This window comes from Bombina bombina, chromosome 8, assembly GCF_027579735.1.
Source record: "Bombina bombina isolate aBomBom1 chromosome 8, aBomBom1.pri, whole genome shotgun sequence".
Taxonomy (NCBI): domain Eukaryota; kingdom Metazoa; phylum Chordata; class Amphibia; order Anura; family Bombinatoridae; genus Bombina; species Bombina bombina.
In genome coordinates, this window is record NC_069506.1 from 118536757 (window position 1) to 118556108 (window position 19352).

Sequence of the window (19352 nt, forward strand, 5' to 3'; positions counted from 1 at the left end):
AGTTTAACTAGCTCCCAATAGTGCTGCTCCTAAGCCTGCTCTTCAACAAAGAATACCAAAAGAACAAAAGCAAATATGGACATTTTTCATTCAGATAACTAAATTTAAAATCAGGCCTGATGATTACAAGGTTTAAAATACATTTTATACACGATTAAGAGGACATGTGTGAGTTTGACTTATTTTCCATTTTTACACCTTTCTAAGCTCAGACGATATTGCCACCTTTTGTTATATATGATGTCTTTTCAGTATATAAAAATGATTTTATCCTTTGGATTGGATAGTCAAATCCCCCATTGAATAAGAAGGTAATCTTACCTCTTCATAAAACTATTGAGAAATCTTGTTTCCCATGTTATGAGCTTTTTGTCAGCCTTGTACCAGCATTGCAGTGCAAGATCTGGTTCTTGGTCCAGACACGCTACATTTTAAACTGCTGACTTATAGCCCATTGTGAATATTTAAGATTTGTCATTGACTGTACAGCAAATAAAATCATGTTTCATCAAGACACATGTTCAGCTGATTAAACACTATGTCCAGACCATTAAAGACAAAAATAAACCAAGTTTGGGAAACAACTGATGGAATTTCTTTTGCCACGTTATCTAAATGTTCTTTACTTTGGGTCTGGTAAGGTTCTCTGAGTACTATTATATTACAGAATTTATCCTCATCAGCCTTTTTTTTTTTTTTAAAGTCACTGACAAGGGATCACTCTTGGAGCTATAATATACAACATCAGGCCATACCGGTGTCACTACATGCTCAAAATTACCATCATGAGCAATGTCCTGTGTTAGGCAAAAAAATAGTCCCAAAGCTTATTACTTAAAGGGACATGAAACCCAATTTTTTTCTCTTGTGATTTAGGTAGAACATACAATTTTAAACAACTTTCTAGTTTACTTCTATTATCAAATTTGTTTCATACTCCTGTTATCATTTGTTGAAGGAGCAGCAATGCACTACTGGTTTCTAACTGAACACATGGGTGAGCCAATGACAATCGGCATAAATATGCAGCCACCAATCAGCAGCTAGAACCTAGTTTGCTGCTCCTGAGCTTTCCTAGATAAACCTTTCAGCAAAGAATAACAAGAGAAGGAAGCAAATTAAATAATAGAAGTAAATTGGAAAGTTGTTTAAAATTATATGTTCTGTCTAAATCATTTTTTAGGTTTCATGTCCCTTTAATATTGCAAATTCTGTTTGTGTTTGTCAAGAATAAGGTGACTTCATATAGAAAGAAACATTATAAAAAAAGTTTAAAAAGTTTCCAATTTACTTCTATTATCAAATTTGGTTCATTCTCTTGTTATTCTTTGTTGAAGAGATATCTAGGGAGGTAGCAGGCACAAGTCTGGAGTACTACATGACAAGAAATAGTGCGACCATCTAGTGTTCTTGCTAATGAATAACATTGTTGCAATTTTAAGCAACTTTCTAATTTACTCCTATTATCGATTTTCTTCGTTCTCTTGCTATCTTTATTTAAAAAAACATAAATTATGCTTACCTGATAATTTTCTTTTCTTCAGATGGAAAGAGTCCACAGCTGCATTAATTACTTTTGGGAAAACAATACCCAAGCTATAGAGGATACTGAATGCTAAAACGGGAGGGTACAAGAGGCGGCCCATTCTGAAGGCACCAAACCTGAAACCACAACCCGAGAAAAAATTCTGCTTCGTCCGAAGCCAGAAACATTTGAAAAAGTAAACACGGCCCCAAGGACACTGACCCGACCCACAGATAGTCCACAAGCCGAACTAGAGCCCGCAAACAGACGCAACTGAGCCAACACTCCTCCAGAAGATACCATCGCCCAATGGACGAACCTCAACCACACACCCCTTCATAGAAAGGGAGACAATGGAAAACTCCCAAAAGGAGAGGATATGGAGCAATAACAAGAATTCCCCCACAATGCTTCCTGAAACCAGGGAAGGCAACGCCCAGACCCCGACAGCACTGAACCACAAGGTTGGATCGGAAACAGAACAGAGAAGCAAACTTCTCTGAAAAAAATCAGAGCAATTGCCTCAAATAAATGAGTCCCAGGTCGCCAGTAACTCAGAATATCAAAATATTCTCACCAACATGTGCAATAACCACAGAGAAGCAGCCTCTGCGCACCAAACGCAGCAGTCATACCAAGAAAAAAAAAAGGAAACACTTGCAGGCAAGTAAAAAGTAGCCGAAGATAGAGTAACATCCACCAACTAGTGGGTACACTCAGGATATACAAGGCCCCAAGGCCAACAATCATAGCTGGGCAAAAAGAAGTCAAGAACCTCAAACAAAGGCTCTCCAGACCTCCACAAACCGAGGAGACACCGCTCATCTCAGATCCTAGTCCACACCGGACCAGCCCAAGCAACAGGACTAAAATACAAGGAAACAGAAGGGCCCCAACCACCAGCCGCCATAGAAAGAAAGGGCGGAAAAGGATGACCCCAGACACCCCAACAGAGCTCAGAAACCTTCCAAAAGCACCTACAGACAGATACTTCAAGGAAGATCCCCATAGAGATAAGTAAAAAAGACAGAAATCTTATGAATCTAGCCCGACACTCTATGGCAGACTCCACATAGCACCCACAAAGGCCACTCCAAAGGAGAACCTATAAAGATAAGCTGAACTATGTGGTCCAGAATGGAAACTGCAAAATCACAGACACAAAGGAACAATCCCAGAAAGAGAATCACCCTCTTAACAGGACAACCTGTCCACCCTGCGCACATGCTCACAAGGTCAAGCCGGAAGTAGAGCTGAATGAAAATCTGAAAAGCTGATGAACATGAAAATGGAACTCTCCAAAAGGAAAGCACATACCCTTAAGAACAAGACAGGCCGCAAGGAGCCTAAGCACACAGAGTTCCTGGCCCAACTACTAGCAGCACAACTAGCAAGACCATACGAAATAGTCCACGTTCCCTGGAGAATAAAGGCTTCCGGACCAGACATAGAAAAATAAAAATTTCCTAAAAGAAGCCTGAGCCCCAAAATTGTGTAGACAAACAATACCCCAGGGAACACTATACACCGGGTAAGTAAGTAAGACCAACCCGTAGAACGGGTTGAAGACTCACACAAAAAACCCAACCCAAGGGGAAGAGAACACCCTGTACAGAAGTCCAACTCCAAAGAGCAATAGGGCATGCCAGAACCAAGAAGATTAACAAGCTACAATACCCACACTTCCATAACCGAGGAGAAAACATCAGGGACAAAGTCACCCGAAGAGCGAGTCAATAAGGCTAGACCTCAAAATCTCCTCAGAGTACCAACCCAGAGGACAACATCCAGGGAAGGTGAATGCATTGCATCCCTATCCCGGAAACAACCCCTAGATATAGCTAGGATAAGAAAAATAGCCATTAATAAGGAACGCAAACCCCCAGAAAAAGGAGTACGCAAGTCCCTCCCATATGGCGGCCTCAACCGCTAAGGAGAAAATATACCCAGACCAGAGAACTCAACCCTAAGGAAGAGTCCCCAAAAAAGGAACAAGTCCAATAGCCCTAGGAAGGCAAGACCAGCTGCAAAGAGGTCCAAAACCTCCAATCCTCAACCCACACGGGGAAGGAAAAACACTCAATCATGAAGAATTGGAAACCTACAGAATGGACGGACTGAAACTCCACCGAGTCCTAAGCAACCAGTTTGGAGCCGATGAGGACTGAACCAGTCCCCCATGCCCCACGGACCCGCAAGTCCTTACAGAATGCTTAGTTGAAACTTGTAAAAACAAGATAATAAACAAACACAAACAGTAATGCAAGCACACAGCGCCAAAACTGGACCAGCCAGGCAGACAGACGCCACGTGACCAAATTTAGGCATTAAAGCCATAAGGGGTTTAACCTCAGCCCTTACTTGCAAGGCTGAGATACACACCCCCAGGAAGGGAGAATAAACGACAAACAGAGGACTAATGCGTCCCCAGAACAACTTCCGTAGAAGTAACTAATACGATCATGAAAATGTGAGTATCGATTCCAGAAGAGAAAATTCCCGAAGGAAAATAAAACAAAACATGAGCTAGTAAAATTAAATAAAAAACATCCTAACCGGATTACAAGAAAAGAAAAAGACAACCCGTAGGTTAAAGCCCAATGACAACAGGCAGACCCGTAGGACCAGCCCAACGGAACCCTGTCCGACCAAGTTCAGGATAGGAAAAGATACTCAAATCAGATTATAAGAATATTACTTCATCCCCCTATAATTAATTCTGAGAGCTATTCGGAAAGGAAGACCCAGAACCCCTATATCTATTAAGGTTGAGATCCTCCAACAATGCCAGAATGTGCCGTAGCAGAACACAAAGGCGCGCCAGTCTGTGCCGAAAAGCATAGCATACCTCCACCGGAGCCTCAGGACCAGTCGCTCCCCCAAATAACTAAACGGGTCATCCCATGCCTAGAGAACCTGGGTTGACAGAACACGAACACAATCTTAAGCAGACATCTGGAAGCTGTAGATGTGCCAACACCATAAGAATTTGGATATGGAAACGTGCCGCAACCTCCGGAGGGAACAAACCACCCTCCAGGGAAGGATAAGCATAATCACCCGCACGTGTAGCAACAGAAAGTGGTAGGGAATTCGCCACTTGAGGGACAGAATCCCCAGAGGCGGATGGCTCAGCGACCCCTTGATTCCCCTGTCCTGAGGAATTGGGCTCACTAGAGCGGCCTTTGGAACATAACCGACTGTCATGCGTCATCTGGGCTGGTTCGTATTCGTCACAATAAGTAGAATCTGAATTAAAGACCACTTGAATCTCAACATCAGAGTCCTCCATTAACCCCTTAATGACCGGACCATTTTTCAATTTTCTTACCCTTAATGACAATGGCTATTTTTACATTTCTGCAGTGTTTGTGTTTAGCTGTAAATTTCCTCTTACTCATTTACTGTACCCACACATATTATATACCGTTTTTCTCGCCATTAAATGGACTTTCTAAAGATACCATTATTTTCATCATATCTTATAATGTACTAAAAAAAAATAATAAAATATGAGGAAAAAATGGAAAAAACACACTTTTTCTAACTTTGACCCCCAAAATCTGTTACACATCTACAATCACCAAAAAACACCCATGCTAAATAGTTTCTAAATTTTGTCCTGAGTTTAGAAATACCCAATGTTTACATGTTCTTAGCTTTTTTTGCAAGTTATAGGGCCATAAATACAAGTAGCACTTCGCTATTTCCAAACCACTTTTTTTCAAAATTAGCGCTAGTTACATTGGAACCCTGATATCTGTCAGGAATACCTGAATATCCCTTGACATGTATATATTTTTTGTTAGAAGACAACCCAAAGTATTGATCTAGGTACATTTTGGTATATTTTATTCCACCATTTCACCGCCAAATGCGAGCAAATAAAAAAAAAAATTTACATTTTTCACAATTTTAGGTTTCTCACTGAAATTATTTACAAACAGCTTGTGCTATTATGGCACAAATTGTTGTAAAAGCTTCTTTGGGATCCCCTTTGTTCAGAAATAGCAGACTTATATGGCTTTGGCATTGCTTTTTTGTAATTAGAAGGCTGCTAAATGCTGCTGCGCATCACACGTAAATTATGCCCAGCAGTGAAGGGGTTAATTAGGTAGGTTGTAGGGAGCTTGCAGGGTTAATTTTAGCTTTAGGGTAGAGATCAGCCTCCCACCTGACACATCCCACCCCCTGATCCCTCCCAAACAGCTCTCTTCCCTCCCCCACCCCACAACTGTCCCCGCCATCTTAAGTACTGGCAGAAAGTCTGCCAGTACTAAATAAAAGGAGTTTTTTTTTTATAAAAAAAATAAAATATTTTAGCTGTGATGGACTCCTGCCTTAGCCCCAACCTCCATGATCCCCCCCCCCCCAGCTCTCTAACCCTCTCCCCTATCTAATTGCGGCCATCTTGGGTACTGGCAGCTGTCTGCCAGTACCCAATTTGCACAAAAACATATAAGTATTTTCTGCTTTTTTTCTTTTTTGGGGGTTTTTCTGTAGTGTAGCAGCCCCCCACAATACCCCTACCCCCCTCCCCCTCCCAGATCCTTTTATATGATTTAAAAAATATATATATTCCCCCCCCCCCCTCTTCCCTCATTGGTGTCAGTGGCCAGCTAATGCGCGCGCACGCGCGCTCCCGGCACCAGGCGTGCACATTGCACTTCTAGGAACCGGATGCCGGGTAGCGATGGGCCGCCCACCCACCTCCCTGTTGCGCTCCCACCCACCAACGAACTACCGGTGCAGAGAGGGCCACAGAGTGGCCCTCTCTGCATCGGAGTCTTCTAAAAAGGTATTGCAGGATGCCTCCATATGGAGGCATCACTGCAATACCCTGAGAGCTGCTGGAAGCGATTCTGATCGCTTCCAGCACTCTCCTAGACAACTGACGTACCAGGTACGTCCATTGTCATTAACTACTTGTTAATGCATGACGTACCTGGTACGTCAGTTGTCATTAAGGGGTTAATAGGAATGAATACCAAAAGTTTGGACTAAATTAGACAAATAAATCTAAATGGCACCTTACACCCTCATTGGCTGGAGCACTCACCACCTCCTATCACCAGACGGCCAGAATCTTTCCATCGCCACACGGTCAGGAATGCGGAACTGGAGAGGCAAAAACGTGACCACGCCCGGTCACAAGGTAGGCTGTACAGCCAAAAAAAAGTGCGCCCGACCGTAAAAGCCGCGTCACTACCAAGGCCGTTATGTTCCACAAGGCCTCAAGCCAAAGTAACACTACACATAAGCAGGTCGAATCACATAACAAACATGATTAAAAAAAAAAACCCTGTTCAATAACCCCCCTTAGTAGATATTAACCCTTGATTCCAAGATACAAAAGGAGCCTCACTGAGACCCTGAGTTATAGTTAGTCCCGCAAGGTGGTAGCCTCTCGGGAAAAACATAAGTAATACAATACATTCATGAGAAAGTAAAATGAAGTGATCTTACTGGAATCTACGCCATGGAACAGGAACACGGCCCTTCAAATTTGACAGATAGTAGCGTAGCCTCTGCCACTGGAGTTGAGAGAAGAAAGCAGGCAGCGAAACTCATCAACGCTGATTGTTTGTGGAGCTGTTAATATGAGTCGGGATGGTTTCGCAGAAAGACTCTCCCTGCATCTCCGGACTCTAACTTTCACTCATGCTCTCACTGAGAGGCTGACAGGACTACTTAAAACTCCAGTCCCATGCCGAAGAGTACTACCCTCCATAAGAGACTATCGAAAACTTCTGACACTTCTCTGCCAACCTCCTGGGACGAAAGGCAAAGAATGACTGGGGGATGAGGGAAGTGGGGGAGGTATTTAAGCCTTTGACTGGGGTGTCTTTGCCTCCCCCTGGTGGCCAGGTTCTGAATTCCCAAAAGTAATGAATGCAGTTGTGGACTCTTTCCATTTATGAAGAAAAGTAGGAATATAAAGCTTAAGAGCCAGCCGGTTTTCGGTTCAGCACCCTGGTTAGCGCTTGCCTATTGGTTTGCTAAAGGTAGCCACCAATAAAGCAAACATAACCCAGGTTCTCAACCAAAAATTGGAGAAAAATAGAAAGTTGCTTAAAATTACATGCTCTGAATCATTAAAGAAAAAAATTGAGTTTAGTGTCCCTTTAAATCCCTACTTTTCAACAAAGGATAACAAGAAAACGAAAAACATTTGATAACAGAAATAAATTGAAAAGCTGTTTTAAATTGTATGTTCTGTATTTGGGGTTTTCTGTCCTATTAAAGGGACAGTTGTATAGAATAACATATCAGCCAAGTCAAACTCCACCCACCATTTACCTTATTTGGAGGAGCCAGTCGGTTTTAGTCTGCAGAAAACAAAGCTATCCCCTGTCAGGAAGTTAATATAAAATGCACGGTTTTGCAGTTGTTATCTGATAAAGCTAATTAAGTATAGATATGTAGCAGAGTTAGCCTTGATAAGTCAGCAGGGGGCATTTCAAGTATTAGAAATTGCTCAATTTTCAGAGCTAAATTACATGAAAAGGGGACAAACTAAATAATGAAAATACATTTAACCATTTAATGTCCTTTTAAGTAGTTTAAACCTGTGGATAAAACTTACCTCCATATTCTGGACTGGCACATGCAGGACATTTTCTTTGTCATCATCATTTTTTTCATAAAAATCTGGTCTATCTATTTCAGCCTCTTCAAACTCATCCTCCCCCTGATTATTGGGGTCTTTGGCTGGATCAGCAACATCATCTGAAATCTAAAAATAAATGAGTTCTATTTAAGTAAAGTGTAGGTGATAGCGGAAGCATGTTGTAGGCTAAATGTAGCCACCAATCAGCAAAGGCTACCCAGGGTGCTGAACCAAAAATGGGCTGGCTTCTAAGCTTACATTCCTGCCTTTTCAAAAACAAAGATACCAAAAGAACAAAGAAAATTTGATAATAGGAGTAAATTAGAAAGCTTAAAATGGCATCCTCTATCTGAATCATGAAAGAAGAAAAAAAAAATGGGTTTCATATCCCTTTAATTACATTTTGGTGTAAACAGTGAAGTATATATTCCAACAAGGTCTGCCCTAAGCATCACATAAGCATTAATCCTGCTTTTAGCACAATTGAAAATTACCCAGTGCACTTCACATCGACTAGCTCATTAATAAGGAAAGTAGTTTTAATCATATTTAGCTTGAGCAGATATTTACTGCACGTACTATGCATAACATAGACAACATAGGCATGACTTATCTATATGCTGTCATAATCAATCATACATTTGACCTTCAACTCATTTTTGCAGTAAACAGACGATAGAATACATTTACTACATATCAAAACTTATGCCAGAAATCTCCCATCATCCCTTTAATATGGAAATGACAGCCATTTATCTTGAAAGCACTCAACATTAGAAGTTTTTAACCTTACACTTTTTTTTAAATATAAAGTATTTAACAGATTTTATTACCTATTGCACAGAATCAATCAAGTACAAAGAACACACAGGTAAATGGGGCTAAAGCAAGTTGCTCATGTCAAAAGTCTGCATAACCTCATTGGTTAAAGGGACACTAAACCCAATTTTTTTCTTTCATGATTCAGATAGAGCATGCAATTTTAAGCAGCTTTCTAATGTTCTATTATAAAATTTTCTTCGTAGTTTTGCTATCTTTATTTGAAAAGCAATAATTCAAGTTTAGGAGCTGGCCCATTTTTGGTTCAGCACCTGGGTAGCGCTTGCTGATTGGTGGCGAAATGTAGCTACCAATAAGCAAGCGCTATCCAGGGTGCAGATAGTTACTAGCCCTCTCAATGTTAAATGGGCATTTAATGCCACATTTTTTCTATTATGATTCAGGTAGAGAATACAATTTTAAACAACTTTCCAATTTACTTCTATTATCTAATTTACTTCATTCTTTTGGTTTCCTTTGTTGGAAAGCAACGTACTACGGAGAGCTAGCTGCTGATTGGTGCCTGCACATAGTTGCGAGCTGTCATTGGCTACCCGAATGCGTTCAGATAGCTACCAGTAGAACATTGCTACTTGTTCAACAAAGGACAACAAGAAAATTAGATAAAAGAAGTAAATTGGAAAGTTGTTTAATATTGTATGGTCTGTCTGAATCATGAAATTTTTTTGGGTCTCATGTCCCTTTAAAGAAAGGGAAAAAGTAATTTTATTTTTTTACTCATTCACTGTTTTTCCTATTCATTTAGGACTGGTGGACTAATAGAAATTTCCAACCTTGATGATGAACCAAACTGTAATCACTGTAAACAAAAAGAAAACAACAGGTCCGGACAGATAGCCAGTGCCAACAGCGTTTATGTAATCACTGTAAAGCTTACAGATATACAATGTCATTAATACAGCAAAAAGAAAAGTAAATTAGATTAGATTAATTTATGGGATCACACCACAGCAGTGTTAGATTTAAATCTTACACTTACTTAAAGGGACACTAAACCCAATTTATTTATTTAATGATTCAGATAGAGCATGCAATTTTAAAGGGACAGTAAAGTCACCAAAAATCTTTCATGATTTAAATAGGGCATGTAATTTTAAACAACTTTCCAATTTACTTTTATTACCAATTTTGCTTTGTTCTCTTGGTATTCTTAGTTGAAAGCTAAATCTAGGAGGTTCATGTGCTAATTTCTTAGACTTTGAAGGCTGCCTCTAATCGGAAAGCATTTTGACAGTTTTTCACCACTAGAGGGCGTTAGTTCATGTGTTTCATATAGATAACATTGAGCTCCGGCACGTGAAGCTCCTAAGAGCAAGCACTGATTGACTGATTCAGTCAAAAGAACTGAAATAAGGGGGCAGTTTGCAGAGACTTAGATACAAGGTAATTACAGAGGTAAAACGTGTATTATTATAAATGTGTTGGTTGTGCAAAACTGGGGAATGGGTAATAAAGGGATTATCTACCTTTTTAAACAACACAAATTCTGGTGTTTACTGTCCCTTTAAGCAACTTTCTAATCTACTCCTAATATCACATTTTCTTCGTACTCTTGGTATCGTTACTTGAAAAGCAACAATGTAAGCTTAGGAGCCAGACCATATTTGCCACCAATAAGCAAGCTTAACCCAGGTTCTGAACCAAAAATGGGCCAGATCCTAAGCTTTACATTCCTGCGTTTTAAATAAAGATAGCAAGAGAACAAAGAAAAAATGATAATAGGAGTAAATTAGAAAGTTGCTAAAAATTGCATGCTCTATCTGAATCATTACATGAATAAATTGGGTTTAGTGTCCCTTTAAAATTTACAGGTATAAAGATACAAAAATAATGAACTGCAAAAATAGTCTAAAAAAAAATCTTCTCTGAATATACACATTTGTAGGTATATTTGAATTAAATGAGCACTATTACATATTCTATGAAATATTTATGAAGATGTGAGTTACATGCTAAAATGGTGAAGGCACTCATTATAACTGAAACCTCTCCGTTCTGAGACAGACACCGGAGAATGTATTTATGCTAACAGGGTCTTCCACTAAGTCATCACATCTTAAAGGGCAGTCGTCGCCTAGGAAAAAGTTTTGTCAACAGACATATAAAATAGATTTCCTTACTCCTGCGATGACAAGTTTAGATTGTTTGTATGGAAGGGCAAGTCACATTCAATTAATGCAAAAGACGGCTGGGAAGAGAGAGAATGTAATACTACAAGGTAGCTCAGAAATACAAGCCTAAGTCGTTGTTAACCCTTTGAGTGCTAAGCACTTTCCCACCTGGGTGCTAATATTTTCTAAGGTTTTTTTAATTTTTGAAAAAACATTTTTTAACTTTTTTTTTTTTTTTAACAGTCGCCTAAGACTTACACTGTTGGGAAGGTTAGACAATTCCCTTTCCAACAGTGGGTCTTGGGGGTCTGTAGCTGCTTAGATGACTGAGATATAGGCTTCTAAGCAGCATGCCCCCTCCTCCTATACTTAACATTAAGTATAAATAAAGTTGCGCAGTGACATCAGGTTGTTGCGCGTGACGTTACCGCACATCATGTGAAGCCCCGCCGATGTCTGTCACTCTACAAGCAATGATCTCCGGGGTAGGACGGTTAGGAGCCCCAGATCTCCCTCAAGGTGGGAGAGTGCTCATGACGGCTCTGAGCCATCATTAGCACCAGAGTGAGAAACTCTGTGACGGCTCAGAGCCGTCATTAGCACTCAAAGGATTAAACTAAACTGTACCACTTTGGAGGGATACATTCTATCTCTGCTAATATACCTTTTATATGCAAAGTTCATATTAGATTGTTAAGTAATCTGGTAAGATTATCTTGTATAAAAGTATTTCTAAAAAATTAATGAAACTAAATTTTTCATTTAGCTGGCCAAAAAAGTCCATCAAATACCTTGGAATTAATCTATCCAGCAATATACATTCCCTTTATCACCTAAATTATTCACCAATATTTTCATATGCTAGAGAGCTGTTAGCGAAGTGGATGAAACTGAAACTATCCCTATATGGCAGAATTATATCTATAAAGATGTCTTTACTTCCCAAACTACTGTACTTATTCCGCTCTCTCCCAATAACACTACCACTCACAGAACTGCACAAACTTCAGAAGGACATTCTTCATTTTATATGGCAGGGCAAAAGGGCAAGGATTAATAAAAAAATTATGTGCACTGACAGGAAGGGGGGAGGGGTGGGATTACCAAACCTAATCCCATACTATTATTCAGCCCGTATGGCGCAAACCTTAAAGTGGTTCATCACCAGTAACATACCACAATGGGTCCATATTGAATCTAAGGTCCTAAACATTTTCCCAATATCTAACTTATTATGGACTCCACATAACACTACGACACATAAAAAATATGAATACATCGCAATTCAACATACTATATACATATGGAAAAAACTAAATTTAAAATTTCCTCTACTCAGTAAAAAAATCAAAAATAACCCCTCTGATAACTCCACATTCTCTTATTGATACAGCTACACAACAGAAATGGAGCAACAGGGGGTTATATAGGATAGCAGATGCATATAAAGAAGGGTCACTGATGACCTATGATCAATACCAAGCCCTTGACCCTGAGGATAAACATATTTGGTACCATTACCTACAATTGAAATCTAGGGTTCAACAGATAATGGGTAATGAAAAATCCCCACCCTGCACTACACTTGAAACATTAGGTCTATCGACCCATCATATAAGGGGAGGCATCTCAACCCTATATAAAATCCTCAACCGGCCACCGACAGCTGACAAATCTCACCTCATGTTAAAATGGGAACAGGACACGGGGAAAACGTGGTCAATCGAACAGTGGACGGAAAATCTTAGGGGTGGGTTATCATTCTCACAAAACGCAACACTCAAGGAAAATTATATCAAAGTGGCCTTTAGGTGGTACCTTTATCCGGCTAGATCGGGAGGGGGGACTGACCCACTAACTAAACTGTGTTACAGAGGGTGTGGAGAAACAGGGACCTACTCCCATATGTGGTGGAGTTGTAGACACGCAAAAGAAATCTGGGATCATACCTCTAACCTCATTAGCGAGATCTTCCAGAAGAGGGTTACTTTAACTATGGAACAGGCCTTACTCCACTTCCCGATTGGGGAATTCACCAAACATAACAACAGACTAATTATGTGGATTTGCACTATAGTTAGGCTGAGTGTAGCCCAATTTTGGAAAAGTACCCCACCCAGTTTTGATAGGGTAAAGCAAAAAATATCTTACCACTTTGAGAAAGCAACTGCAGTAGCTGAAACCCTAAATAATAGGGACGCATACTTGTTGCAATGGGAACCATACATTCACTACCATGAGGCCTCTAGAAGGGGGGGGGAGAGCAGGACATGCGGAAAGGCAGATCATGCCATAAATAGAGAGCAATAAAAGACATAAAAATGTTTTTCTTTTTATTTTTCTTTTATTTTTATATTTAACTACTTTACAAGTAAGAGTTGAGCATAAGTAATGTTGGATTTATTAGACTATTATTTGTTTTGTTTTATGTATGTATGTACAAAAACCTAAATAAAAATATTTCAAAATAAAAGTATTTCTAAATTGATCCTTTACTGTTATTTTATTATTTAAAATGGCTGCTTTTGTCTGTTGAAGCCTTTATTGAAAATTTCAACACAACAGTTTCGGTTATAGAAAAGCTACGTTAAAGGAATATTAAATCCAAAATATTTATTTAAGGATTTAGATAGAGCATGTAATTTTAAGCAATTTTCTAATTTACTCCTATTATCAATTTTTTGTTTGCTTGCTAACTTTATTTAAAAATCAAGAATGTAAAGCTTAGGAGCTGGCTCATTTTTGGTTCAGAACCTGGGTTACGCTTGGTAATTGGTTGGCTGAATGTAGTCACCAATAAGCAAGCACTATCTAGGGTGCTGAACTTAAAATGGGCCGGCTCCTACGCTTTACATTTCTGGTTTTTAAATAAAGATTGCAAGAGAATGAAGAAAAAATTATAATAGTAGTAAACTGGAAAGTTGCTTAAAATTGCCTGTTCTTTCTGAATCATGAAGGAAAAAAAATTGGGTTTAATATCACTTTAAGAGGCAGCAGCAGAAAACAAACACCAAGTGGGGGCTGGGAGAGAGTCCAAAACATTTCTTAATACAATTAACTCTTATCAGCTGCCTGAGCACAGTGTCCCTTTAACTCAAACCTCACTATAAAATTGCTAGCCATTTTCAAAATATGTTCTTTACAATAAAAAAACAAATATCACAGGCACAAATAATGTACAGAATGATGAAAAATAGGATCTACAGCTTTTAAATGAGGATGACTTTTTTAGAATATTATTTTTATTGCTTACTAGAAGTCCTCTTACTCTTAAAAGACAGGGAAAAACTAAAGCAGCATAAAAAATATGATTATAAATCATAGCACACTCTTGAATACCATCTGCAGGATTAAAATGCACTGCCTCATGCTACAGGTCACGTATCAGCAGAATATCAATGAGCCTGGAATTAGTGATGCAGAGTTGCTGGGTGTAAGTGGAAGCCGGGAGCTGCATTGTAATAGCTGATTCTCACCACTGATTCCTGTACTGTATGCTGCTTTTGAGACTGCAGGTCATCTTCTCTGTCAATCATACCAGCATCTGCAAGAAGATGAATCAATTATTCATTTTGTGTTTTTTTTTATCCCTTACATGAAGACTCGATAAGACACCACGTATGCTTGTCCATTATAACCCTCATTCACATTAGTTATCTTTAGTTTATCAAGCAAGAAAGCCAGAATAGGCAAAGAATAAAAAATATATTAATAGAAAGAAAATGCTTTTTAAGGCTTATTTGTGTATATGAATTAGCTGATTTTGTGTTTTGAAGCCACAACCTAATAAAATGGGTTAAAGCTTGTAGGTATAATCAGATCTCATTACTTTATTACATTGTGTACATATACCTGCTTCTTTATCTTTTATCTGTCCATAAACCAATCACCAATACTTGGAGAGAACAATGGAAAATTAACATTTTATTACCTTATCTCTTCTATAACCCACTGGGAGTGTAATTTCTTCTTCTGGCTGTGTTAACACAGCTTAGCCTTGAGGCCAAAAACGTTCAGGATGGGTGGGGATACCACAGGCTAAATAAACTATTTCAAATGCCAATATAAGGGTAATGGTAATACTTGTAAAGAATTTAATACACTCCAGCAGGTAAAGTGGATCATTGGGAACAAATTAAAGGGGTGACTTTTTGGGTAAACTGTTCCTTTAAAGGACATTAAACACTGGTCCATTCACACTTCCGCCAGATTGTAGAGCTCTCAGTCACACAGAGGGGAAGGAAGGACAAAATGCCAAGACAAGGCCATAAACAAATTACAACTGTTTTTTTAATTAATGGGGCATATAGGAGCATAAGAAATGCACTTTATTGGTGTACTATTGCTCGCATATTTATTTAACCCTTGCACAAGTAAATGACTTTTGGGACATTCCTGAGCTGAGTGAAAATAAAAAACACAGAAGAAAAAAAGTGCACTGACCAGAATGGGAGGGGAATGTTTTAAGAATTGGACTCCTGTGGCTGCAACAAAAGGGGTGGGAGCCGAAGCCAGCTCCCAAGGCTAGAGGGGATGGGCTGTCACAGGACAAGAGTGTTGACTGGGCAGGTAACCTTAGATGGAATAAGATGAAGAAAAGTAAAGTGGAGAGGTCACAAGGAGAACAGTGACCATTTGGCACAGAAGATGGTTAGTTGGTCATCGCTGAATAAGACTGCCCATGCACCCCTTAAGAGCTTCAACTATCCACAAAACTGGCTGGTGTCCTGCTGGCAAATGCTGGTGGACCACATTAACAGATAGCTAACTGTGGTGAATTAGGGGCCTGTCTCATAGGCGCAGTGGCAGGGGAGTAGTCTTTGGGGAATCTTGCGGCAAATGGAGGTATTCAGAGATGGTCTGTTGATCAAACTGTATCGCCTCATTATGCAGCGGGTTCCCCAATTCACCTTCCCTGCCACAGATGGAGTGTGGTCTTGCCACCTGAGCAGGGTCGGCTCTAAGGGGGGGCTTTGGGGGGCAATGCCCCCCCCCAAATGGAATGCTGTGCCCCCCAGGGCAAAAGAAGTGATTAAAATTTTTTTTTTTTTTTAAAGTGACGGAACGTCCAGGGTCCCAAATGTCGCATCAACCATTTGCAGCCACTGGACCCTGGAGATCCGCCACTGGAGGGCCCAGCTAATCTCTCTACTCTCCTCTATTTACAACCAGATAACAAATAAAGTTGCATTTCCCTGCTGGTGCTCTCACAGTTAACCTAGGGCTTGCAATGCCCCTCCTCCTGCTAGCCCACTTACTACAGAGCTGAAGTGAGATGATGACATCATCAGACCTCTGCAGGAAGTGCTGGGAGAAGCTAACAGTCAGTGAGAGGGAAGGCAGAAGTAATTTTGTGAAAACACAGCCGTATATGTATGTGTGAGAGTAGTATCCCTTCCCTATTGTGCTTTATATCCTGGCAGCCACAGATAAAGAAGCAAATTGGGAATTCCTTGGTTTCCCCAGTGCAGGTCACACAAAACAAGTGTGCATTGTGCCTGCTTTATCTGCAGTGATCAGTGTAAAATGTGTGTCAGATTATAGGTGCTCAAATACACACACTTCAAATGTAGCTGTGGGACAATGAGTGAAATAGCCTTATGTTTATTATTTACATGTTTCAAAACATCTCCTATTTGTCCCCAAGGTTGTTTTACTATATATATATATATATATACACACACACACACACACATACACACAATACACACACTGTGTGTGTATATATATATATATATATATATATATTGTTTGTGTGTATATATATATATATATATATGTGTGTATATACATATATACCGTGTGTATGTGTGTGTGTATATATATATATATATATATATATATACTGTGTGTGTGTGTATATATGTGTGTGTATGTATATATATATATATATATATATATAATTTGTGTGTATATACATACTGTATATACTGTGTGTGTGCTGGTAAATATCATTAATAATATCTGTACAAGTAATGTACTGCTTGGCACTCAAACTTATTGTCACGTAAAAGCTTATTTGATCATTAGTAGGGTCATTGGTAGAGCTACACATGCAAACAGTGTCCACTGGCTGTGTCATATGTGGGAGACATTCCTGTGATATGACAAATGTAACCCCTGCACTGCCATAAATCTGGTAAATTTAACTGCTGCGGCACTGCCAGACATCTTATAAATGTAACCCCTATACTCCTTGAGATATGACACATGTAACCGCTGCACTTCCAGAAATATAAACAAATCTAACTCCTGCACAGCCAGAGATCTGATAAATGTAACCCCTGGACTGCCACAGTAGGTCTGCTCTTATTTTGACTCTCATACATGCTTTGTAAATGCGTGCCCCCTCGTGAAAAAAAAATGCCCCCCCATTTAATTCGTTCTGGAGCCGACCCTGCACCTGAGATGTGGCACCCAGTTCTACTTGATGTGAATTTTGTTTGTCTGTTTTGATATGGAGTATTATAAGATCAGAAATATAATTGTTAATTGGGTCACTCTGATTTCTGCCATAAAGGCAATGGTTTGGCTTTTAATTAAGAAATGGCAACTTTCCATTTTCTACCAAGAAAGTGTCTGTGTACTTATTGGGGAAAGGTTCTGAAGTGGCATTGGGGTATTTTGAATTTAGGGTTTATTTGGTTTATTAAAGTGGAAAGTGACGGAAACTAGGAGTCTTTAATTCCGTAAAGGGACATTGTACACTAGATTTTTCTTTGCATAAAGGTTTTGCAGATGATCCATTTATATAGCCCACCTAGGAGTGTCTTTGTAAAATTGTATAGTTTTGCTTATTTTTAAATAATATGCTGATTTTCAGAATCCTAACTAAGTTTTAGATGTATACTGATGTCTACAGACTCCTGGTTGTGTAATGGGTCTTTTCATATGCAGTGGAGAGGGGGGGGGGGATGTCTGCCTGGTTCCTGCTTTCTCAGTCCCTTTCAGTGGGTGCCCCAGCCTAACCTCATCAACAGTGCTAAACTAGGAGCTTCTAAGTAAGTTTTTAAATGGTTTTATACTGGATTTTTATATCAGTATCTGTGCATATTCTTCTTTATAGTAGTGCCTATTACATGTAGTTATATGAAAATTGGTGTACACTGTTCCTTTAATACTTTGCTTATACCCTCAGTGACACTAAAAAAAAAAAAACATTTTACCCAGAGCACAATACAAACGGAAGTGCTTTTTTAAAATTGTATGCATGCCTTTTTATAAATTAAAAATGACTACATCTCAACTGAATAAAACTTACATGGGGGCGGAGCGAGCTGCCGACTAAGATGGCCGCAAAACATTGAGGCTCCTCAGACAGCCTGGTTGTACAAAACCCTAAATAGCCTAGAAACAGCTCCTAACACGTTACTTACTGAAGACCAAGAAAGCTGATAGATGTGAGACATCTCAAAAGCTGAATCCGACGATCCTAGCCGCATCCGAGTGAGACAGAGAGTTTAGGGCCTACATCGCAAGCGGAGAAATGCGACTTCTAACCGTGCCTGTATCTATATGCGCCCTCTGACACTGACACCTACTTCCAGAGTGCTGAGAGTCCCACACAACAGCGGTTCCATCGGATCGTCAGGAATAGACAAAGAGGCAAAGTTGCTGAAGCGGCGATCTCCCTGGTTCCGGAGGCCGAGAGACGCGTGAGCCAGGAGGTTGAAACCACAGACACTATAGCTGCGTCGCTGGTCTCTGGAACTGAAAATGTATATCAGCCGGTTGCTGACCTTTGCTTTCTGAGCTCTCCTTTTGGAACGATCGCACAGCGCGCAGCAGATGGCGCACTCCCAACTTTGCATACCTCGGGAAGCACTACATGACATCAACGGGGACATCCGTTATCAGAGCTTCAGATGTTGGCTCCAAGGTAGAGAGTGTTGTGACCACGCGGGACGCAGCATCTAAATGACTGCGGATCATGTATCTATCTCGACTCAAGCTGCAAATTTACAGTGGCTTTCACAGGCGGGAGAGTCCACACCGATACCTACATCATTAGGGGAGCTTGTGGGGAACTCCCAGGTTACCAAAATTGGACTGCCCATATATAGAGAATTGAATATAACCCAAAACGTTAATGGCAGTTATAGAGAAATGAATCCCATTAAGCTGATCCCAACACAATTATGCATGAACATCTCAATCTAGGTATTGGAATAGCTTTCTCCAAACAAGCAAGATCCTGGTAAATAGAACTTCTCAAGATAACTCCTTAAACACCTGATATAGCTCGTTGCTTAGTGCGACACTTTGA

At 39.8% G+C, this 19352-nt stretch overlaps 1 protein-coding gene across 2 annotated transcripts in view; it reads right to left on the bottom strand.

Moving 5' to 3' along the window:
* LOC128638532 (Golgi integral membrane protein 4) overlaps positions 1 to 19352 on the bottom strand; it is a 465870-nt gene that overhangs the window by 45122 nt on the left and 401396 nt on the right. For both annotated transcript variants that reach the window (XM_053690536.1, XM_053690535.1), the window contains 2 exons: positions 14563 to 14630; positions 8112 to 8261 (listed from right to left, as the gene is read on the bottom strand). In XM_053690536.1, the coding sequence (XP_053546511.1) occupies positions 8112 to 8261; positions 14563 to 14630 (218 nt within the window). The remainder of the gene's footprint in view (positions 1 to 8111; positions 8262 to 14562; positions 14631 to 19352) is intronic.